This window comes from Sinocyclocheilus rhinocerous, unplaced genomic scaffold, assembly GCF_001515625.1.
Source record: "Sinocyclocheilus rhinocerous isolate Xijiao unplaced genomic scaffold, SAMN03320098_v1.1 scaffold495, whole genome shotgun sequence".
Classification (NCBI taxonomy): Eukaryota; Metazoa; Chordata; class Actinopteri; order Cypriniformes; family Cyprinidae; genus Sinocyclocheilus; species Sinocyclocheilus rhinocerous.
Genome location: NW_015629560.1, coordinates 333,672 through 357,384, shown reverse-complemented (window position 1 = coordinate 357,384; position 23,713 = coordinate 333,672). Strand labels below are relative to the sequence as shown.

Below are 23,713 nucleotides of genomic sequence, written 5' to 3'. Positions count from 1 at the left end.
AGTCAGTTTGGATTAAAGTCTCTTCCAAATGCATAAATGTAAATACAAACTATGTAACTTACAAGTTGAGTGTAGGTTTTATTGCAGCGTTTGTCTAAAGCAACTTACTGTTAACAAAGTCTTGCATCTATACTATATATTGTCCTTTCAATGGAATAACACCCGTTTTATCCAAATTTCTAATTTTAGTGTCTGTGAACTGTTTTCAGATCATTGAAAATAAAAATTACATTAAAGTATAATTAAAAGCTTGTGGCTGAAGCAATAGCCTATACATATTTTGGTGATGAGCCAAAATGAATGTTAGCTGGCTTAAACAGCTATTTGACCTACTCCCTTTCAATATCTGGGGAATATATGTATCTATTTTTAAGAGCTAACAACTAGCTCTTACTTGCTCTCAATATTTTCCTGACTGATCTTTTGCCATTATCTTGTGTGTGGAAGAGCATTATTGCTTTTTTAAAATAAACACTTCTTTTGCTCCATTCACTATTGTTTCCATCTGAAAATATATATATATATTTTATTGCTTTTCAGACAAAATTTCATGCGAGTCCTTGGAAACTTGCTATGCTGTGATTTTTAAGTTAATACATTTTGACATTTGCATTACAAATAGCTCCATACATTTTCTTGCATAATTTCTTACTCTGTAGCTCACCTACAGCACTTCACTTGCACTTGAGTACAGGCTATGGTAAAAAAAAAAGTTTAAATAATCTAAACTGGCATAGTTGCTTCAAATTGTTTATTTCTGTTAACACTATCGGTTAGGTTCAGGGTAGGGTTTAGTGCATGTGGTACATATTTTCAAATATGGTAAAGCATTAAACTTTTAGTGTGACTCGTTTAATTTCTGAATTGCTTTGAATAAACAAGCTGAAGAATATACTAATATATACAAGGTGCACAGTGTCATTCACGCAAACACAAAACACCATTATGCTAAAACACGACATTTAAAAAACAATCCAATAAACATTCATTAAACAACAGATTATGTAACATAAAACCCTAATGAACATAACTGATAACAAAAACTATTAAGAAACATAGGTCTAGGGATATCAATGTACAGTTTTTGAATGTAAATTATACGCTGATTTGTTCTAGAAATTGTACACTTAATAGCATTTTACTGTAAAACTAAAATTTACATGAAATGTGTAGTTAGATCTTTTACATTTGTTCACTGTATATAGTACGGGAACTTACTGTTAACCTATTAATAGTTTTTTTTAGCGTCTTTACAAAATTTTACAGTTTTTACTCATATTTCTCAGTGTACGGTATGTTTCCTGCAAAGCTGTGCTTGTGTTCTCTCTCTTTTTTTTTCTTTATGAATAAGCTATTATTATTATTATTACTATTATTATTATTTAAATATTTATTACCGGTATATGTCCTTGTATTGCATTTATTTAGCACTGTAATACACTAATGAAAATAGATCAGAAATCATTTAACTTAATTGATACAGGAGATGATGCACACGTGATAATTGAGGAGTCATTTAAACAGCTGACACCAAAGAAACAACTATCACCATTCACAGCACGCAGACTCAAATGCCTGGGTCAGTTTCATGCAAGTGTTAATGGGGGCTTCAGGAAGAAGGCTGGGAACCACTGACCAAGGGAAAATATGTTCCCAAAATAGTCGCAGTACAGTGTCTATTGATATAGGGTTCAAGCCAGGATGTGACTAAAATGCCTTGCTGAGCTCTCCTATATATTCTACAACCCTAAAAGTGTCAGCCAGCAGCTAGCAGGAAGGTTAGCAATAATGATGTATGGAGATCAGCAGCATATTGTAAGCATTGCAGACAGCACAGCAGAGAACTGCTGATCACTGAGTCTTGAAAAGTGGGACAAAACAGGATGCAAAATCGAAAAAAATAAAACCTTGTACACGGACAGATGAAACTACATTTATGTATCTTATATGTACTAAGCTACTGAGCTATGCTTTGATTCAACCTCCCAACTTTTCTCTTTTTTTATCAAAATGTGCTTTTTTACCTTGGACTGTGTAATATAACTTCAGCTTTATCTTTAACGGCAGTCAAGACGTTTTTAACATTTCAAAACACATTCTCATGTTAGCAGACAGTAGAACCTGCTTCAGGAGAATACAATGATCTAAATATTTCAAATAATTTCCTCAGAAATTGGAAGATGGTGTTGACATATCATGGTTGTGACACAGGAAATATTAACATTAAGATTTAAAATATTCTAAAACCATAAAACCATAAAGCAGAGCCTGTCTGACACTGATGCACTCTGCAGAGGAGAAATGTGACGAGGGGGTCATTTAGAGTGACAGCTGCCCCTGACATAGCCTGGTTTTATTACATTTTAATAAATGTCTGACGGTGTTGACAAAAAGTGGGGACAGAACTTTGAAACCTTATGAAACATGCATGTGTCACTGAAAAACAACCTTGCTTTGATATGAGATATTATTAAGTGTTGCTTTTGATAAAGTGACAGCTGCCCCTGATATTCCCTGATTTTATTACATTTTATTGAATGTCTGACGGTGTTGACAAAAAGTGGGGACACAACTTTGAAACCTTATGAAACATGCATGTGTCACTGAAAAACAACCGTGCTTTGATATGAGACATTATTAAGTGTTGCTTTTGATAAAACAAGCTCTTTTTCACCATTAAAAAAAACATATTTATCCATTTTATTGCATATGAATGATTGAACCCTTCTCTGTGGACACACTGTGTTAGATGTAGTGAGAAGACAATAAGTGTCATAGATTTCACATAATAATGATAAAATTCAATTGAAGGGGATACTTGTGTTAAATACATTCTATTATTAATAACTGGTTTGGCACTGCACATGAGTTGGAAAGTGATAGTGGTGGTCCAGTTTTCTTGTAAAGAATTTAAGTAAAGAACATTGTAACAGAGAGAGAGAGAGAGAGAGAGAGAGAGAAAACACACTCTGATTTCTAGCAGAGAAGCATTGGGATAAGTGAAACTTACCTGGCCAGAAGATGCAAAGGTTAGAAGTGAAAGGTAAACAAGCATTCTTCTACAACTGCCACAGTGAAGTCAGAAACCTGTACTGAGTCTAGGTGATGCTGTCAATGTCAGAGTGCATGACCAAAAAGTGTGGACCTTTCCAGCGTGGAGAAGTTAAGGGTCCTGCCAGCACAGCATAGTTCCTATGTAGTGACGATTCTGTAAGGGACGCTTGAATTTTACCTAAATTTTGAATTTGAAATTTGCTGTAACTACCTTATATAGTGTGGGAAAAATGCAACTAAAAAAGAAATTCATTATACAAACCTGTACTATGCCCTATCTCACCATTACTTTTTAATCTTGCAGTCGAACGAATGTCTTTATTCATTAAAAATTTTGAGGATAATATAGGCATAGACATTTTTGGTAGGACCTTTACTATAAGCCAATTTGCAGACGACACTCTTTTATTTCTTAAAAATAAAGAGGTGCTTCCATTAGTTATTGAAAAAAAATCTGTCTTCTCAAAGGCATCAGGTCTGACTCTAAACTTTCAAAAATGTGAATTAATGGCGATCCATAATTGTAACTTAGACGATATAGAGGGCTTTCCAGTGAAAAAAGAGGTAAAGTATTTAGGGGTTATGATTACTAAAAATGTTGTTAATAGAGAACACTCAAATTTTAACTCTAAAATAGAAAGTATGAAAAAATCCTTAAATCATTGGTTATCTCGAGACCTATCTATATTGGGTAGAATTCTCTTGACTAAAACTGAGGGAATATCCAAACTTATTTATTTATCTCAAGCTTTGTATACTGCCCCAAGAGTAGTTAAATCGGTGAATTCAATTTTATTTAAATTTATATGGAAAAATAAAACACATTATTTACGTAAATTCCATATGGTGAAAGAGTATGAACATGGAGGTTTGAGAGCCATTGATTTTGAATCTCTTCTTGGTACATGCAGAATAAAATGGTTGAAAGAGTGTTTAACAAAGACACACTCAATATGGTACCATATTCCTAACCACATTTTAAAAAATATTGGCGGCCTTGAATTTGTGTTGAGATGTGATCTCGACCCTTGCAAAATTCCTCTGAAGGTATCTAACTTTCATAAACAAGTACTGCTTTTTTGGAAAATGATATTTACCCACAACTTTTCCCCTCACAACTCCACTCTTTGGAACAATAGGGCTGTAATTATTAATAGGAAATATCTGTTTAAAAGTGATTGGTATAGCCAAGGCATTCTTTTTATTCATGATTTATTAGATGATAATGGCTTTTTCTTATCTTATAATGATTTCATTAATAAATACAGAGTTAGAATTACAATAAAAGGTTATAATAAGGTATGCAAAATATATTTTTATGTGAGTTTGCTAAAATGTTTCAGAGCTTCAAATGCTTCAAAAAACATAACAGACAATCTGAAAAGTTATGCTTCTCTTTGTCAAATTATTACTTTAGTATTTTTTTTTTCTTTATAATGTCTACATCGACTACATCTTTGTTTTCATCCTTGCTCCTTGTGTTTATTTCTTTGTTTTTTATGTTTTTTTTTTCTTCTTCTTTAATGTAAACTCTGTGTTTGTCTCAATGGAAGTGTCTTACATTGTTGGTTGTTCCCTGTCTTGTTATGTACATTAAGCAATAAAAAAATAAAAAAATAAAACCTGTATGAATGAGTCTGCGCTGCCATCTAGTGGCTTTATATAAAACTACAATATATCGAAGAACAGCAACAACAAATCCATACATCATAATTTACAGCAATCACAAAACCGTGCATACGTCACGTACGTGTCACAAATATGTATTAACATTGTGGTACGTATTAAAACTCTCATCTGCAGCTTTGGAAGCTTTGTATTAAAATCACTAACTTGCAGCAGACTAACCTAGTTTTTATGTTTGTCTGCAAATGATCTGCTACTACTGATCAAGCATTTCGGGAAATTTTATACGCCACTGAACTCAATAAACTTTAATTTGGTCCATCTGCTGTTTGCGGAGATTATAAGCTTAAATGTAACAATAATAAACAATAAAAAAATACTCTGATAAAGAATAACACTGTAGACAAGCCAATATTTGTACAAATAGCATAATTCTAACGATTCAAATTAGAGTCGACTGACTTACTACAATTGCATTTTATAGCAAATGGCTTCCAAAAACTAACTTTTTCTTTTATTTTCATGTTGGGTATTTGTTTTATCTCAAGTAAAATACCTCCAGACTACAAATGAAAAAAAATCATCTAAAATATTTTCTAAAATACCCAACATTACATAAATACTCATACCAGTATTATGAGTCCATTCTATCTTTTAGTAGGAAGAAGAAGAAAAAATAATTCGCGAATCAGATGTCACGCAGATGCGTGACGTAGTTTGTTCAGTGTTCAGCGAGCTAAGAAAGAACATGGCGACTGACGAGGATTCGGAAGATTATTTTGTTCGAGAAATAGAGAAAAATGACGGCTCTGTTTTAAGAATGTATCAGTGCAGCAAAGGGGACGTGGGCTGTGTAGTATGGGACGCTGCTATTGTCCTGTCAAAATACCTCGAAACGGAACAATTTTGCTGTGTTCAGTCTGGTGTTAGTACGTGGTCCTCGAAGAACATTATTGAACTGGGCGCAGGAACAGGACTCGTGGGTCTCGTGGCTGCAACTCTGGGGTGAGTTATGAATGCTGTGCCCTATGGACTCCTCTATTAAATTAAAACCGATAAGATGTATATATGGCCATAATAAACAACTTAAGAAAATGTGTATTATGTAGGATTTTGATTAATTCCTCTTAATAAATATTATTCATAAATGTGGTTGATTTAAAAGTATTTTAATAATGTGCACCCATAGGGCAAATGTCACAGTGACAGATCTGGATTCTGTCATCATTTACTCTAATTTATATTTTCCTAACCTGTATGATTTGCTTTCTACAGTGGAACAAAAATATATTTGTACAATTTAAGTTATGGTAACACTTTAGAATAGGGAACACACATTCACTCAATAAACTTATCATTTGCTGCATATTAATAGTTAGTAAGGTAGTTGTTAAGTTTAGGTATGGGGTCGGATTAAGGGATCTAAAATATGGTCATACATATTTAGGCATTAATATGTGGTTTTTAAATACTAATAAACAGCCAGTATGCTTGTAATATGCATGCTAATAAGCAACTAGTAAATAAATAGCGAGAATGGGTCCTTAAAATAACGTGTTACCAAAGTTTTTTTTTTATTTCATGAAAATGTATTATGAAATAATGACAACTTATGAAACATTTTCCTTTTAAAAGGGGAGGAAATGTCGAAGAATTTCTACCTCCTCCTCATTATATTCTGATGGCTGATTGTATCTACTATGAGCAGGTACTGTAACAATGAATATTACACAATAATTTATTTATTTTTCTTAATTTTTCTTAAACCTGTGTTCCCATACAGCAATAGTTAGCTCTGCAGTGCTGAATAATTAACAGTACTTGGTTTAATAGCCTCAGTGTTGTATACTCCACAGTCTGTGGAGCCACTGGTGGAGACTCTGAAACTCTTGGCTGGACCAGAGACGTGTATCATCTGTTGCTATGAGCAACGCACTGTTGGTGTAAATCCTGAAATAGAAAAGAGATTCTTTGAGGTAAGAGAATCAAACTGTAAAACACTAAATAGTTACATTGTCATATTTAGTGGCACATGTTAATGAGAGTGTATTAGACCAGTTGGTCTTTTAGCTCCAACTCCAAGTAATGGTATTCAGATTATATATATTTAATTATATGAGTTAAAAGCCAGTTAAATGCATCGCCATGCTAAATCTGCTATTGTCTTATTCTTCATCAAATACTCTGTTTCACAGCTACTTCTGCAAGAATTCCAGTCAGAGGAGATCCCATCTGAGAAACAAGACCCTGAGTTCAACAGTCCTGACATTCGCATTCTCCACCTGCGACGAAGAGTCGACTGAATGGCTTTATTTGCTCTTCTGTTTGAAATGGCGAGGATGGGTTGTGTGTGTTTGTGTTTCAATGGACTGTGGTGTTGTTGGTCAGATGTTTGACACTGAACCATATGAATACAAACTGTTTTTAAGTGCTTATTATGTGGTATGGGAGGTCGGCCTTAATGTGAGCTTATGTGTCTTTGCAGACAAACAGGTTTAAAGGGTTAGTTCACCCAAAAATGAAAATTAGCTTGTGTTTTACTCACCCTCGAAGCATCCTAGGTGTATATGACTTTCTTCTTTCAGACGAATCCAGTCGGAGTAATATTAAAAATGGTCCTGGCTATTCCAAGCTCTATCATTGCAGTCAGTGGGTGTTGCAGTTGAACAGTCCACAAGTCGTCAAATAAAGCGCGCGCATTCATAATAAAACGGGCCGCGGGGGATGAATAAAGGCCCCCTGTAGCGAATCCATGTGTTTTTTAAAGAAAAAACACCGCCGGAACTGCTTCAGTGTATGACAGTCAGCGGAAGTGAGAGAAAAGTGTTTATTACGTTTGAAATATGGATATGGATTCGCTACAGGCGGCCTTTATTCATTCCCCGGAGCCGTCTGCGGCACGCTTTATTATGAATGCGCGAGCTTTATTTGACGACTTGTGGACTGTTCAACTGCAACACCCACTGACTGCAATGATAGAGCTTGGAATAGCCAGGACCATTTTTAATATAACTCCGACTGGATTCGTCTGAAAGAAGAAAGTCATATACACCTAGGATGCTTCGAGGGTAAGTAAATCGCAGTCTAATTATCATTTTTTGGGTGAACTAACCCTTTAAGTGAACGGTTCTGTGTGTTAACTGGCAAACAATAAAGTGAATGGTTCTGTGTGTGTTAACTGGCAAAAATAAATCTCAAATGTGTTTTTTTACATACCGATTTAGAGAATGTTAAACTGAGTGTGATCTGTAAATAAACACTTTCTAAAATTAGTTGATGCTAAATAATTAAAAAACCTTTAGAAAATGCTAGAAAAGTAGCACTAAACATGAGATTGTGCTGTTGCAGCTTTTTTTTTACAGGAGGGTCAGTTTTGGCCATTGTTATTCTGGGTTATTGAACGCATTACGCATTAGAGATAGATGTTCAGTAACTTTAAAAAAAGATCTCAAAGTAAATAGGCATTATTGCTTGAAAGAACTGAGAAAAAAAACTTGTTGAAAATAACATGCAATTAAGATGTCTCTTAGGGCTTGTCAGAACAGGTTCACTATTGTGACAAGACAAAATAATTAAAAAACCTTTAGAAAATGCTAGAAAAGTAGCACTAAACATGAGATTGTGCTGTTGCAGCTTTTTTTTTACAGGAGGGTCAGTTTTGGCCATTGTTATTCTGGGTTATTGAACGCATTACGCATTAGAGATAGCAAAGTTGTGGTTGCAGTGTACAGTGGAGATGTTTACAATAAGTGGAATCTTTCAGAATTTCTTCAGATTTTAGTAACTAAAGAGCTACATCTGGATGCAGACATACTTTGACTTTAATTGCAATTGTTGAGATTTGAAGCTAATCTATTAATTATTAGATTCTTATTAATGTTTGTATTTAAATATTTGGATCATTATTAATTACAGAGTCAGATGTGACAATTTCTCCTTTGAATTTACTATATTGTAATTCAGTGATTCAATTTGGAAACATTAAGAGTTGGCACTTGGAAACATTAAGAGTTTTATGTGTTAAATTTATATATATATATAAAAAATATGACTTTAAAATTTAAAATAATAGGGATTTATGTTATTGTGGAAAGTGTACAGTTAAAGTATATACATATATATATTGGGGTTGTCTTTGGGGGAAAAAAATGCTAATGGAGTGTTTTGTTGTGCCAAAAATATTATGGAGTCAATATCAGAAGCTTGTCCAAATGCTAATAGTAATACTGAACAGTAATGTTCAACTGATTGTACTTCGAACCACCTGATCTTACCTGGTATCAATGCAAATACAGTATATAACTGACTTAAAATAAAGCTTGTACTAAATTTAGTGGTGGGAAAATAACAGAGGACTGTGAAGAGATCAATAGCTTGAGCTTCTGTGTTTTCATGATCTCGTATAAATGTAACTTTTTTTTAAGGATTAGTCAGATGCAGGTTCTTCGTTAATACTTATATATAAACAACATTTAGCCTACTAGTTTACCAACATTCTATGTTCAGACTTAGGGCTATATTTGGTGGTAATTACTGTTACGCAGTTTTACAGGTGGGAGGAAAAACCTTTTACACATAATGCTGCGCCCTTTTCTAAAAACAGCTTTCGGTCAGAACGGAACTCCAGAGCCTAGGGCAGAACAAAAGAATAAGTCGAAAGAGAAAACTGCTCATTTAGGTGAACTCGCAGAGTTGTCGTCGTATCCTAGAAGGTAAAGTAATATCATTTATATCTAAAGAATTTAATTTGTCTGCTAATTATAAGCCCGCAAACAACTTTAAACTTTTTTTATTTTCTGAAAAAACAAACAAACAGATTTTTCAAAAAGAAAAAAATGCCTCCACCTCGTTTGAACCACCAAAATCTCAGGAATGAATCCACCACAAAAGACAAAACAGGCACTCTTGATGTCCCTTTGAAATTCTTGGACCAGGACTACCAGGAGCTGCAGAAGAGCTGCATCACCAATAAGATGAGATTTGTTGATGACAAGTTCCCTCCAGACAGCAGCTCCATTGACCCACAGAAGAAACTTAAAATGGATCTGGGCCAAATCAAGTGGTTGAGACCATCAGTAAGTTACCTGTACTGACTTTCTATCTTCAGATGTTCAGTAACTGTTTTGGCCTGCCTTACTGGAGAAAGCTTATGCCAAGTAGGTGCCAATATGTTAAATATTTTCATTTTCATTTAACATAAATATATGCTTTTACCATAATTATAAGAGTTTATGACCCTTATTATATGTTTTGTTTGTAACACATTAGAATTTAATCTCTAAGAATCCAACATCATAAGCATGTTTGCAATGCCTCTTACAGGGTGTGCGGCTCCTATGCTGACATGCATGCTGGTTGTGTATCTGAGGCTCTGCTGGACTTCACCGGTGGCATCCATGTGTACTTCAAACTGAAACAAACTTCCACTGATTTGTGGAGCCTGATGGACCGTGCAGCCAAAGCAAAGGCCCTTATGGGCTGCAGCACTTCTCGTGGGGTAAGCAGTTCCAGTGACCTCAGTCTGAAACTTTCATTCATATGAACTAAATATAAACAACAGTAAGAAACAATGCAGAGCACCGATTATACATACAACCGTATTTTATCTTTGTGTCATTAATGATATAATATGTTTTAATTTATATATTTATCAGGATACATCTGCAAACACAGTATTACCCAATGGCATCGTTCAAGGCCATGCATATACAGTGACAGGGGTTTTCAAGGTAAGTTTGCACAGAATTAAATGTCATTTAAATGTCATGTAATTAGGTCAGTGGTGGGAGAAATACAAATGCTTTGTCGCCCAGTGCAAATTCCTACAGCTGAGTTCCCCTCTTATACAGTCAGATTTGATGTTCATGGGCCTGGAGCGATTTCTCCTGTTTTAGCCATGCCAGGGTGTGGAGCTTTGCTCTTATGTCCAGCAATTATTAAATTTTGTTCTTGAAAGTTCCTCTTTCCAGTTCTCTTTAAGGATGTCAAGCACACAACACGGTCGACATCCATAGAACAGCTCAAATGGGTAAAACCCAGTGAAGGCTTGAGGAACCTCTCAGACTGTGAATAACGAGCTTATTAAGCCGCATCCCAAGTTCTAACTTACTGTTAAACTTACAAATCATATATTTCATGTCTGATTAATTTATTCAACCAGCCCATCAATTTGGGTATAGTAAATGTTAGTACGAATCAGCATAATTCCTAACCATTCAAAGATTCATACAGTCAATTCATACAGAATTCATGACGTACAGTTGAAGTCAAAAGTTTACATACACCTTGCAGAATCGGCAAAATGTTAATTATTTTACCAAAATAAGAGGGATCATACAAAATGCTTGGTATTGTTTATTTAGTACTGACCTGAATAAGAAATTTCACGTAAAAGATGTTTACATATAGTCCACAAGAGAAAATAATAGTTGTATTTATAAAAATGACCCCACTTACAAGTTTACATACTGTATGGTGTACATTTTTCTTATTTTGCCTAAATATCATATTTTTTTCATTTGGTGCTGCCCTCCAGAAGCTACAGAAGATACTTACATGTTTCCCAAAATACAAAATAAGTTAAATTTACCCTGATCTTCAAATTCAAAAGGTTTTCTCCCCCCGGCTCTAAATGCATCGTTTTTCCTTCTGGAGCATCAGTGAGTGTTGGAACCTTCTGTAATAGCTAATAATCATGGAGCTGTTGAGCATAGGCAAATGGGTGGCTGCTTTCTATGAAGGCTAGGGATCGGAACTGCTGTCAGTGCTGTTGTGACAGTAGAATCTGACATTCTATAGAAAAGTAACAAGCCCACAGTAAGGGTTCATAGACTTTCATTATAAGCATTTTGAACAGAAAGTATGTGAATTTGACAGGTAACATCCCAAGGAGAACCAGTAAAGCTGGTGAGAGTGTTGAACCCTTGGGGAAAAGGCGAGTGGTCCGGTGCCTGGAGTGACAAGTAAGAGTCACATGAAACTCACTAACTGATGTATGAAGTGTCATTGTATATTTACTAATATTTACTTTTTTATTGTGTAGCAGAAGAGTTGGTTAGTTTTGTGACACACTATCACATTGCAAAACCATTTTGTTGCATAGCTGTACGTGCATCCTGTCACTGGAATCCACATTTAATTTAATTTCATGTTTACTGCAGACCTGTTTAAGCAACTCACCAATACCATGTTCGAGAGATTATTATAATTTTTTTTAATTTTTGTGTTCATAGTTCTGAATCGATTTCTCCTCCAGAATGCAAGGGGTTGTGCTATATTAGCCATGTAAGTGTGCATGGAAATAGTAGAACACCTTGGTATCTTTAGGGTACTAATTTCAGCATACTATGTTGTGGGACACTAATTTTAATCTTGTATACTATTTCGGGTCTATACTAAGCTTAGCTTACTAACATTAAAGGGATAGTTCACCTAAAAATGAAAATTCTGTATTTTTTTTAATTTTTGTGTTCATAGTTCTGAATCGATTTCTCCTCCAGAATGCAAGGGGTTGTGCTATATTAGCCATGTAAGTGTGCATGGAAATAGTAGAACACCTTGGTATCTTTAGGGTACTAATTTCAGCATACTATGTTGTGGGACACTAATTTTAATCTTGCATACTATTTCGGGTCTATACTAAGCTTAGCTTACTAACATTAAAGGGATAGTTCACCCAAAAATTAAAATTCTGTCATTAATTACTCACCCTCATGTTTTTCCAAACCCATAAGACCTTCATTCATCTTCGGAACACAAATTAAGATATTTTTGATGTATTCTGAGAGCTCTCTGACCCTCCATAGACAGCAAGGGTACTACCATGATCAAGGCACAGAAACTTAGAAAGGACATCGATAAAATTGTCCATGTGACATCAGTGGTTCAACCGTAATATCATGAAGCTATATGAGAATAGTTTTTGTGCGCCAAAAAACAAGAATAACAACTTTATTCAACCATTCTTCTCCTCCGCGTCACCCTATAGCGCCATTCACTGAAAAAAAATTATTCATTGAATTTACAAAATTTTTTTAAGGTAAGTGGTTGCAATCAATTTATTTTAGCTACATTTAAATAAACACATTTTGCTAAAAGTTAGTCAACTAAATTTGTTTAATAAATTAATAAATTAAATTGTAAATTAATAAAAATAAATTGATTGCAACCACTTATCTTAAAAAAATTAGTATATATATTTTTTCAGTGTTTTGGAAAGTATCCTGCACGTAAACAACGCATGCACATGGTGCTATCTTAATTTGTGTTCCGAAGATGAACAGAGGTCTTACGGGTTTGGAATGACATGAGGGTGTGTAATTAATGCCAGAATTATCATTTTTGGGTGAACTATCCCTTTAACTAGATGGGTCATTCCTACTATATACTATTCCTACAAATAAGTGAACAATGGGGCAAATTTTGCACATTTTTGACGTCATGTCCACACAGTCTAAAATTTATTTGAAAATATTCTGTTCTGTTTTATTTCGCTAATGAAACGTATACTAATTAATAATTGGTAATCAGTTTAGAATAGTTTTTTCTTATATGTTTTCAATATGGAGTTACAGTCCTGTTAGAAGGCGTTCACACTAACAGTGTTTGTTGTTTTATTTCACCAACGGTCACTGTCATTCATATCGCCAGCATTCACCTGGCAACAAAAGACCGCTTTTGTTGTCTTTTGTTTAAAGGTTGTCTTTGTCAGTCTTTTGTAATAGGCTGTCCTTTTCGTGAACAAAAGCCAGTTCATTAGTGACATCATCTTCTAGGAAATTACATCATTGTTTTTGTGGGGGAAAAGACCAAAAGTACAAACATAATACTTTCAGGATTAAAAAAAAAAGTTTATTTATGAGATGTTTTACTGTAAAACATTCCAGTCTGTTAAAATAAAAAACAGTCTTTATTATAATATAAACATTTAAATAGATGGTTAATATTAAAATTGACTTTAAGTTGACGCACTCATCTAAGCTAACTCTCAGTCCATCAATCCTTGCTGTGTAATTGTTAACATTTGCTATTTATTTTCCTCAAGTCAGTTATACACTTTTAGAGAAATAATTTCTTAAATTACTACAAAAATATATTCAGCTTCAAAGGTAAAATTTTATTTCCAGTGCTATATCCCTGGTAGAGAATATACTCTCAATCACACCACTGGATTGAGATATCTGCACAGCCAATGTTATTGTGCTATAACAAAACCCAATCTATTATTGTATATGCTTTTTTTTTACTTTCAGGTCATTATTGTGGAACAATGTGAGTGAAAGTGACCAATCCAATTGTCGTTCTTCGGCCATTGATGGGGAGTTCTGGTGGGCATTAATTGTACTTTCAGATAGATCTTTTGCAGCATTAAATATGAATACATTTTTTTCAGTAACATATTTTACTGTAGGATGTCAATGGAGGACTTCACTGAAAACTTCAGGGACATTGATATTTGCTGCCTTAGTCCTGATTTTCTGAACAGTTCCTCTAAATACAGCTGGACTTCCACATGCTATTATGGCAGCTGGGATGCTGGAACTACAGCTGGTGGCCGCCCCTGTAATAAAGGTATTTAATGTCTATAATGAGAGCGAGTGAGGAGTGAGTGTAATCTTAATATGTTGAGGGCCTTATTAATGTTGAAAACCATTAAATGTTCAACAAGTAAACATATCTGTGTAATGTTTGAGTGTGTATACTTTTGGCGATTTAGTGTGTATATGTGTAACACAAAGGTCTGATTCTTTGGATGTGTTTTAGAGACTTTCTGGACAAACCCTCAGTTTCGGATTAGGATTGAGGTTCTTGATGAGGAATGTGCTAGAGGCCAGTGTCCTGAAAACATACTGGTGTCCCTCATGCAGAAACATGAAAACAGATACAGAAGTCTTGTTTCTAACTACTCCATCGGCTTCAGTGTTTTTGCGGTCAGTATTATCAAAAGTCAAAGGATACAACTATTTTTGATTCCACATATTAATTGTGTGTTATTATTCTATTTTCGACTTTAACAGATACCACCAGAGGCAAGTAAATTCTAATACATACATAGATTTAATTACTCTATTAACTATATGTATCTCTAAATAAAGTGGTTGGGTAAATACAAGTTTATATTTCATTCCCTTTTAGATGAAAGATGAGAAGTTCCCAGCCAAGTTCTTCTATAATAAACGTCATGTGGAAGCTAGTGAGAAATTTACCAAAGCAAGACATGTGATGAATTTATTCAAGCTTGAACCAGGAGAGTATCTCATTGTACCATCCACTCTAAATCCTAATGAGTGTGCAAAATTCATGCTGTCCATCTTCTTAAAGAGTGGATCCCTTAAGAGAAATTAAGGAATCATTAAGGAACAATCAGTGGGACACCAGTTGAATGGAAAGACACCAGTGCATTGATTTTATATTAGTTATTTTATTTTCATCACATTATTGCAAAACCTTAGTGAAAAAATTTTTTGCTTTCAGTCCCTGATCATGTAATTTTACATGAATATATAGACATTGCACTTCATGTCTGTTTTACAAATGGGGTTTCTCAAAATCATTGTTTAATGCATAGGTCTAAATAGAATGTTGTGCATACACACACTATGCTTCAGAATTCCAGGTTTAGAGGAATACACCAATGTTTTATAATTTTTGTCATTTGAAACTAACAGCTTGAGTTTGTATTCATGTGTATTAAAAAATTGCTTAAAGAAAGCAAACATACATTTGTTTTGTACTTTATTTATGCTATTTTATAACTCTTTTCATATTACTTTATCTATTTCATGACTTTATACCTAGTTATTTTTCTCATTTTAAGTTACTTTTTTTCTAGTTACTGTTGTCATAGCTGGATTGCAAGCCGTGACAAATGGGGGCTCGCCCGGGATCTTTTGGAAATTCCCATTGTGTTTTCGACATATTTTGGAAGTGCTTTGTTTTGTTGCGTTTGATTATTTTGTAAGAAAATTTGCCACGTTGTTTAACCAAATGTGTTGGGATGTTTTGTACATCGTTGTTGAACGAACTATGCTTTTGATTTGGTTGTTTGTTTGAGGAGAAGGAAAGTATACATTGCTGTATCCTAGCCAGTATTTAGAAGGTAAGTGATTTTGCAAATTCTATCATTGGAGAATTTTGATTCGTATTGGTGCTCCCTTGTTAGGTGTAGCTGCTTGTTCCCTTTTGAGACAAGTTGGTGTAATGTAATATTTGTATTTTTGTGTGGTGATCGTGGGTAGAGCAGTTGTCTCGGGAGCATATCTGTGAGCATATCGGCAGCAATACTTGATTGCCGAGAAAAAATTGCTGCCTCTCAGTTCGCTGCACGACGCCTCAGATACATTATCAAAAAATCTACATTTATTAAAGGAAAAGAAAATCAAAGCATAAAGAAAGAAAACATCTTAAACAAATGAAAACGAGACGAGGAGAGGAGCCCATGCCCCAAAAAAATGCCGGTGAAACACCTCAATGATGGTGGTGTGACTCACACAACCTCTGATGTACAACACAAAAGAAAATCAACGAAGAAACCAAACCACAAATATAACCCACACTGAGTTCATAACACTGTTATAACTGTCACATAATCTTATGTTGTTTGTCTTATGTTCATAAGAATTCCCATTAAAAAAAACACCTGAACATACATGATATCCCCTTTTCTGCACCAAATATGAACAAAATAAACTACATATTAATTAAAAATAATACATAGGTGGTTTATGGGCTCATATTAAGCCTCCGGTGTGAAAATGAGGATTGTGAAGAGATCAGTAGCTTGAGTTTCTGTATTTTCATAATCTCATATAATTTTAACTGTTTTTAGGACCAATCCAATGCAGTTTCTTTATTAATGATCTATTATATAAACACTGACTTTTCATTCTAAGTTAATTGTAAAACATTTGAGATTCAAACTGCTTTTATTTGCCTATATTGATATCTCTCTATATTGAGTTAAGTCTATACATGGTGGAATTTACTGTTCTGTAAATTATACAACAGTGGTGGGAGGAATTTGGAATCTTTTGCGCAATGGTATACCTGTGCCGTGATGTACTGTGCAGAACAAAACACTGCACACTTCCTGAAAACATCATTCAGTGTGAGCACAGAATTCCAGAGCCATAGGGCAGAACAAAGAGAGTGATCAAATCTAGTAGGAGAAGACTGCTCATTTAGGTAAGTTGTTATCTTTGAAGGTAAAATATACTATATCTTCAAAATTGAGTTTATCCACTAATTATATTGTATGTCTCTGAATAACTATCAAGATATATTTTTCAAAGGGGCAAGATTACACTCCCAGACTAGTCAAACAAGTCTAGAGTCCCTTTGAAAACAAAACATAGCATAACATAGTGGTGTGACATATCACCAGACGTGACGCCTTCATCTGTTTTTCATTATAGTTTATCCGAAGAAACAGACTTTTGCAACTGAAAAAAATGCCTCCACCTCGTGTAAACAAGAAACCCAAGAATGAATCCACAACAAATGACAACACGGGCACTCTTGACGACCCTTTGACATTCTTGGATCAGGACTACCAGGAGTTGAAGAAGAGCTGCATCACCAATCAAAAGAGATTTGTTGATGACAAGTTCCCTCCAGACAGCAGCTCCATTGACCCAAAGAACAAACTTAAATTGGACCTGGACCAAATCGAGTGGTTGAGACCATCAGTAAGTTACCTGAATTCACTTTCCATCTTCAGTCCTTCTGTAACTTGTTTGAAAGAATCATTGTAAAGTACTGCAGAATGTCTCTTAGGGCTTGTCAGAACAGGTTCACCTGTGACATCTCTCAGCATTTTTGATTTACAATTGTGGGAAGGCATCTCAAGTGTTTTGAAAGCAGACCCGAAGTGCATTATCTGAATTTAAATGTCCTTTTCTGGTATTCCCAAATCATTGGGCCAAGTTTCTCGGTATTTTCACAATCTTTTTTTTTTTTTTTAGAAAATAGTGTCAGACCCTCAGATCATTGTACAGGGGGTGTCTCGGTTTGACTATTCCCAAGGATCTTATTTAGGTATGTTTATTTATGTATTTCTAGTAGGCATATACACCAGAAAGCCTTTGGTCAACTCATTGAAACACTAGTTTTGCTAATTTTTTCTTCAGGAAACTGCTGGTTTCTTGCTTCAGTTGGTGCTTTAACATTTCAGAAGGACATCATGGACCAGGTCATGCCAGCTGACCAGTCATTTGGTAAAGATTATGCAGGGATATTCCACTTCAGGGTGAGTTCTTTGGTCTGTTCAGTATAACTGAATGCTGTTTAAAATTACATCAGCCCTTAAGCCTTATGTTGTGCTTATTTTGTATAGTTCTGGCAGTTTGGGAAATGGATTGACGTGGTCATTGATGACAAACTTCCAACAATCAATGGCAAACCCGTTTTTGTTCTTTCAAAAACATCTAATGAGTTTTGGCCTGCATTACTGGAGAAAGCTTATGCCAAGTAGGTAACAGTATGTTGTGGTAAAATTATTTTTCTTCAAATTATGCATCAGATTGTTTATTTATTAAATGATTTCACCAAGACTTCATGGCCTTCAGTAAATGTTTTGTATGTAACCTGATTTTAAAGGTGCTTTACAGATGGAAGTATTTGCCATCTTACATTGTCACAAAAATAACAGTCATTTTATAATCATCAAAAATTTGAGTATTTCAACAGCATGTTTAGTATATACTTGATATGTAGAATGCCTTTTACAGGGTGTGTGGCTCCTATGCTGACATGCATGCTGGTCGTGTATCTGAAGCTCTGCTAGACTTCACTGGTGGCGTCCACGTGTGCCTTGAACTAGAAAAACCTGCTATTGATTTGTGGAACCTAATGGACCGTGCAGCCAAGACTAAGGCTCTGATGGCCTGTGGCTCCCATCAGGGGGTAGGTGGTGACCTCAGGCTTGATCTTTAATTACTGTAACAGATATTATCATCATGACATCTAAGTCACTGTCATTGAATAATTTTGTTAGGTTTTGCATTAAAGTCTAACTAAATCTAAATGAATAAAGTAAAATGTTTTACAACAATGTAATACATAAAACAATCTTTTTTTTTTATTTCCTGCTACATATTTCACTTTGGCAGCATTACTAATATGATATGTATGTTTTTCAAACCATATCAGGAAAAATCTGAGAATGTATTACCCAATGGTATTGTTCAAGGCCACGCATATACAGTGACGGGGGTTTTTAAGGTAAGTCTGCACAGAATTAAATGTCAGATCACAGTACCATCAGATTACATAGCAAGTTATGCATTCCAGCGTTGCTTTAAGGAACACATCCCTTAATTTCTTAAAATTAAAAATTAAGCAATTTATTCTCAACCATTTGCATATTTGACGTTTGACATTTTTCACAAAATTCCTTTCAGAAATGTGTTTAAGGTAAAATTTGGAAAAATTAAAATGTCAGTGGCCATACACATTTAGATGATTGATAGATACAGGTAGATTGCTAATTGTTCCTTGGACAATTCCATAACAAAAAAGCTTGAATCCCTTTAGAAATGTCAAAATCTAGAGGTCTGACAACTGCAATCTTTTCTGAGTTTGTTCACCATAAACAATTTTTCATTCAATCATTTTAACTCATTTTAACTGAGACTTTGTTTTAAAACTCCTTGCACTTTACTTTTTGTTGCATTCCCAAGTAGCGCCCTCAAGGCTCTGTTCTGGAGCCTGTCTTCACATGTAATGGGAATGTTTTCATTAAGCATGAGGTTGATTTTCATAGTTAATACTTAGTTATTATATAATTATAATCCATCCATATCGACAGGCTTATAATATAAAAAAAGGTGTTTAGCAACAACAGGCACGCTTTGTTCTGATGTTAATTGTTGTTGTAATGGCGTACACCAGTGTTTATTTACTAATTGCCCTCGGCTCCAGATGAGCTCCACACTTTGGTATGTCCTGTTACGTCAAGTCTGTGGTTTTGCAAGAATAGTTTCTTGAAATAATGTTTGTCCTCAAAGCATTGTGTACAGACAGTTCAGTCCTGTGGTAAAAGGATATTTCATAATGATCCTGGTGAAATACCTATGGCATAGTCTGAGTTTAGGTGACATCCAGAATAAGTAGCAAACCACGATAAGGGTTTGAAGAGTTTTGAATAACATGTCGCGATTTAACAGGTAACATGCCAAGAAAAACCAGTGAGGCTGGTGAGAGTGTTGAATCCGTGGGGAAGAGGCGAGTGGAACGGTGCCTGGAGTGACAAGTAAGACTCACAAAAAACTATATAGATTAACCAATCACAACATTGATCAAGTGACATTGTTTGTTTGTAACACTGGATAATTCATGACTATTTTGTTACTTGGATTCTTGAAGAGGTTTGAGAGTTGTATTAGGTTTTTAGTATGCTAAACAACAAAGTTAGCTGCTTAACTTACAAATAGTAGATCTTTAAAACTAAATGTAGCTTAATAGAATGGCTCAGTCGTGCTACACAGTACATCTTCATCATGACGTCCTCGTCATATTATATAGATATTATATTTGTGGGGTGCCGGAAGAATTGTCACTGAGACGGCTCAGTGACTGCTTATACGCTTGAAATAATGATTGACAGGACCGAATGAGTAGGCTTCTCCTATATGTTTGGAACTTCATTTAACAATATTTGAAATTGTCATACAGATTTCTGTCATTTTAACAGACTGGAATGTTTTAAGGAGACTACAGAACAAACCATCACAACAACTCTTTTCCTAAAATTAATCGATGTTTGTTCTTTTGTACTTTTTCCCCACTAAAAAAATGATGTCACTGCTTTTGTTTGATAAAGGGAAAGCCTATTACAAAAGTCTGACTAAAGGCAACCTGTCACAAAGACAATAGAAAGTCATTAATTCATATAGTCATTCAATGAATGAGAGTTAGCAAATTCCGGTGATATGAATGACAGTGACCGTTGGTGATGGAACTTTGATGTTGGTTTTTCAAGCAAATGAAAATCCAACAGCGCTTGACGATTTAATCTCTGTTAGTGTGAATACTGATTAACAAGACTGTAATGACCAATTTCATGACTTAAATTTTTTTTTATTATTAACTGTTATTATTTTGATAAAAGAAAGAAAAAAGTAAAAGAAAAAAACAACACCTGATATATTTTGTAATAAATTTAGCAAAATGCCAAAAAAGGCAACTTCCACACAAAACCCCCAGTAGCGCAATTTTTCAAAATGTATTAAAATTGTGATATTGTGGAAAAAAGAACCCAAGAAAAATAAATTAATATGGTATTCAGCATGGTAGACATATTATTTTGGTGCCATTGAAAAGCCAGCTATAATCTTTTAGAGAATATACATAAAATACACAAGAAGCATATTAATTTCTTAAGTGATGAAAAGGTCAAATATAGCTATTTGCAGTAATACTCACCTGAATATACTCTCAATGGATATCCAGGATTTTCAGCTTTATTTGCTATATTATTTCCTCATTATTACTTGTTATTTACTCTTTACTCATGTAGCACAAGCCCATGTAATATTTTAATATGCTGTTGTATAACTTTCAGGTCACCGTTGTGGAACAAAGTGAGTGAGAAGGAGCTAACAAAATGTCGTTCTTTGGCCAATGACGGGGAGTTCTGGTGGGTATTAACTGTAGTTTTACATGTGACCTCACTGCATTAAACATGAATCAAATGTTTTCAGTAACATACTTTACTGCAGGATGTCAATGGAGGACTTCACCAAAAACTTCGAAGACACTGATATTTGCTGCCTCAGACCTGATTTTCTGGACAGTTCCTCTAAATGTATTTGGACAACTACATGCTACAATGGTATCTGGGAATCTGGGACTACAGCTGGTGGCTGCATCAATAATAAAGGTAGCTCATATATAAATGCACAGAGAGAGAGAGAGAGAGAGAGAGATTCATGCAGACTAGTTGTCTATCGTCAGCTGAATTCCTATATCAGTATGTCCAATGTTTTAGGTACTTTTCAGTCGGGTTTTAGATCACTGCGTTTTAGATATTCTGTTTTTAGATATTCTGCAGCATGGAAACTGCATTGTTGAAGGTTAGCAGTGACCTTTTGCAAGTTCTCGATACTGGTTCATATACGGTGCTTGTTTTGTTGGATTTAAGCGTGGCATGGAAACTGCATTGTTGAAGGTTAGCAGTGACCTTTTGCAAGTTCTCGATACTTGTTCATATATGGTGCTTGTTTTGTTGGATTTAAGCGTGGCATTCGATATAACTGATCATAGTATTCTGTTACATCGGTTGGAAAAGGTGGTAGGTATTCAAGGGTGTCGCTCTGCAGTGGTTGGCTTCTTACCTCAAAGACAGAACCTTCTCAGTGAGCATTGGGAAGTTTTCTTCTTCGTCGGTTTCCTTGTCATGCGGTGTGCCTCAAGGGTCCATTTTAGGCCCTCTTCCCGGCCCTACGCAGCTTGCGTATTTTGCGTATAAGGAGGATCAGCTCTGGTGGTCAGGCCTTTTCAGCTGCAGCTCTAAAACTTTAGAATAGTTTGCCTGTAAAATGTGACATTTTCAAGGGTCCATTTTAGGCCCTCTTCCCTTTTCACTTTACATGCTTCCCTTGGGTGCCATTTTTAAGAAATATAAGATCTCCTACCACTGCTATGCTGATGATACACAGTTCTATCTTCCAGCAAAAACTGAGAGTAGTGATTCTTTGGGTGTGTTCTACAACTGTTTAGAGGAGATAAAATGTCGGATGGCTAACTGTTGCAATTAAACAAAAGCAAAAGCGAAATTCTGATTTTAGGCCACTCAAGGTCTTCATCTGTTTTTAATTTAGGGTCTCTCTCTGCCAGTATACAACCTTATGTAAGAAATCTTGGCGTTACATTTGATTTGATACTCAACTTTGAGAAACAAATTAGCACAGTGGTAAAGGGCTGTTTCTTCCATCTGAGATCAATTGCGAAAGTGAAACAGTTTTTGCCCCATAAAGATTTGGATCTGCTTTCATAATATCACGCGTGGACTACTGTAATTCCCTTTACTGTGGCCTGCCTCAAACGGCGATCTTTCACCTGCAAATGGTCCAAAATGCTGCAGCAAGGCTTCTTACTGGAACAAAAAAGAGGGAACACATTTCTCCAATTTTAACATCTTTACATTGGCTTCCTGTAAAGTTTAGAATTTATTTTAATAGCTGTTTTTGTGTAGAATGCTTTATCTGGTCTTGCATAAAAATACATTAGTGATCTTCTGATTCCTTACTCTCCTCAAAGAGCACTTAGGTCTAGTAATCAGCTTCTCTTAACTGTCCCATGTTGTCACTGTAAAACCAAGGGTGGTCGGCAGTGCCGATCCTAGACTTCTGGGGGCCCTACGCAAAACTGTGTCGATGTTGGGAGAGGATATGAGTGGTTATGAACGAATGAATGAAACACATTTGTCCGTGTTTCACTCCGTCTCGAATCGCGCTCGCGGAAAGCGCTTGAGAAACAGTGTCTCTTCCGCAGCTCGGTACGCTTTCAACTTGTTTTTTTAGTCTCGAGCAAGACTGTTCGACATTCACATTACATGATTTGACTGATTTTTAAGTAGAAAGGGCGACAGCGCACAGCATTTATAACCGCTGACCAAATTCAAAAAACGAAACTAAAATTAAATCATCTTTGAGAGCAAGGGGGACCCCTGGTGTTTCGGGGGCCCTACGCAGCTTGCGTATTTTGCGTATAAGGAGGATCAGCTCTGGTGGTCAGGCCTTTTCAGCTGCAGCTCTAAAACTTTAGAATAGTTTGCCTGTAAAATGTGACATTTCCTCCTTCACTAGCCAGTTTTAAATCTGTTCTCAAATCTTGTTTGTTTTCTCTGGCTTTTGATTAAAGGGGTCATATGACGTTGCTAAAAAAGAACATTATTTTGTGTATTTGGTGTAATGAAATGTGTTTATGCGGTTTAAGGTTAAAAAAACACATTATTTTCCACATACTGTACCGCCTTTCTGAAATGCGTAGATTTTTATCGTTCTGAAAAGCGAGGTGTGCTCTGATTGGCCAG

The 23,713-nt window shown here is 35.2% G+C and overlaps 3 protein-coding genes across 3 annotated transcripts in view; all 3 read left to right on the top strand.

Annotated features, from left to right (window-relative positions):
* The first annotated feature begins 5,285 nt into the window (after nucleotides 1-5,285).
* Nucleotides 5,286-7,173, top strand: LOC107739223 (protein-lysine methyltransferase METTL21D-like). The gene is made up of 4 exons (XM_016551247.1): nucleotides 5,286-5,685; nucleotides 6,316-6,388; nucleotides 6,537-6,656; nucleotides 6,876-7,173. The coding sequence occupies exons 1-4, from the start codon at nucleotides 5,384-5,386 to the stop codon at nucleotides 6,981-6,983; spliced, it is 603 nt and encodes a 200-aa protein (XP_016406733.1). The 5' UTR covers nucleotides 5,286-5,383; the 3' UTR covers nucleotides 6,984-7,173.
* A 2,633-nt stretch (nucleotides 7,174-9,806) lies between these two features.
* Nucleotides 9,807-15,368, top strand: LOC107739222 (calpain-1 catalytic subunit-like). Its single transcript, XM_016551246.1, has 9 exons — nucleotides 9,807-9,836; nucleotides 10,003-10,177; nucleotides 10,335-10,409; nucleotides 11,557-11,642; nucleotides 13,932-14,006; nucleotides 14,090-14,250; nucleotides 14,443-14,609; nucleotides 14,697-14,708; nucleotides 14,815-15,368. The coding sequence occupies exons 2-9, from the start codon at nucleotides 10,025-10,027 to the stop codon at nucleotides 15,022-15,024; spliced, it is 939 nt and encodes a 312-aa protein (XP_016406732.1). The 5' UTR covers nucleotides 9,807-9,836; nucleotides 10,003-10,024; the 3' UTR covers nucleotides 15,025-15,368.
* Nucleotides 15,369-16,764: 1,396 nt separating this feature from the next.
* Nucleotides 16,765-23,713, top strand: part of LOC107739219 (calpain-1 catalytic subunit-like) — a 13,487-nt gene continuing 6,538 nt past the window's right edge. The window contains exons 1-10 of the mRNA XM_016551244.1: nucleotides 16,765-16,863; nucleotides 17,094-17,366; nucleotides 17,643-17,715; nucleotides 17,808-17,926; nucleotides 18,014-18,147; nucleotides 18,408-18,582; nucleotides 18,829-18,900; nucleotides 19,845-19,930; nucleotides 21,242-21,316; nucleotides 21,399-21,559. Of these exons, the coding sequence (XP_016406730.1) occupies nucleotides 17,130-17,366; nucleotides 17,643-17,715; nucleotides 17,808-17,926; nucleotides 18,014-18,147; nucleotides 18,408-18,582; nucleotides 18,829-18,900; nucleotides 19,845-19,930; nucleotides 21,242-21,316; nucleotides 21,399-21,559 (1,132 nt within the window). The 5' untranslated portion in view covers nucleotides 16,765-16,863; nucleotides 17,094-17,129. The remainder of the gene's footprint in view (nucleotides 16,864-17,093; nucleotides 17,367-17,642; nucleotides 17,716-17,807; nucleotides 17,927-18,013; nucleotides 18,148-18,407; nucleotides 18,583-18,828; nucleotides 18,901-19,844; nucleotides 19,931-21,241; nucleotides 21,317-21,398; nucleotides 21,560-23,713) is intronic.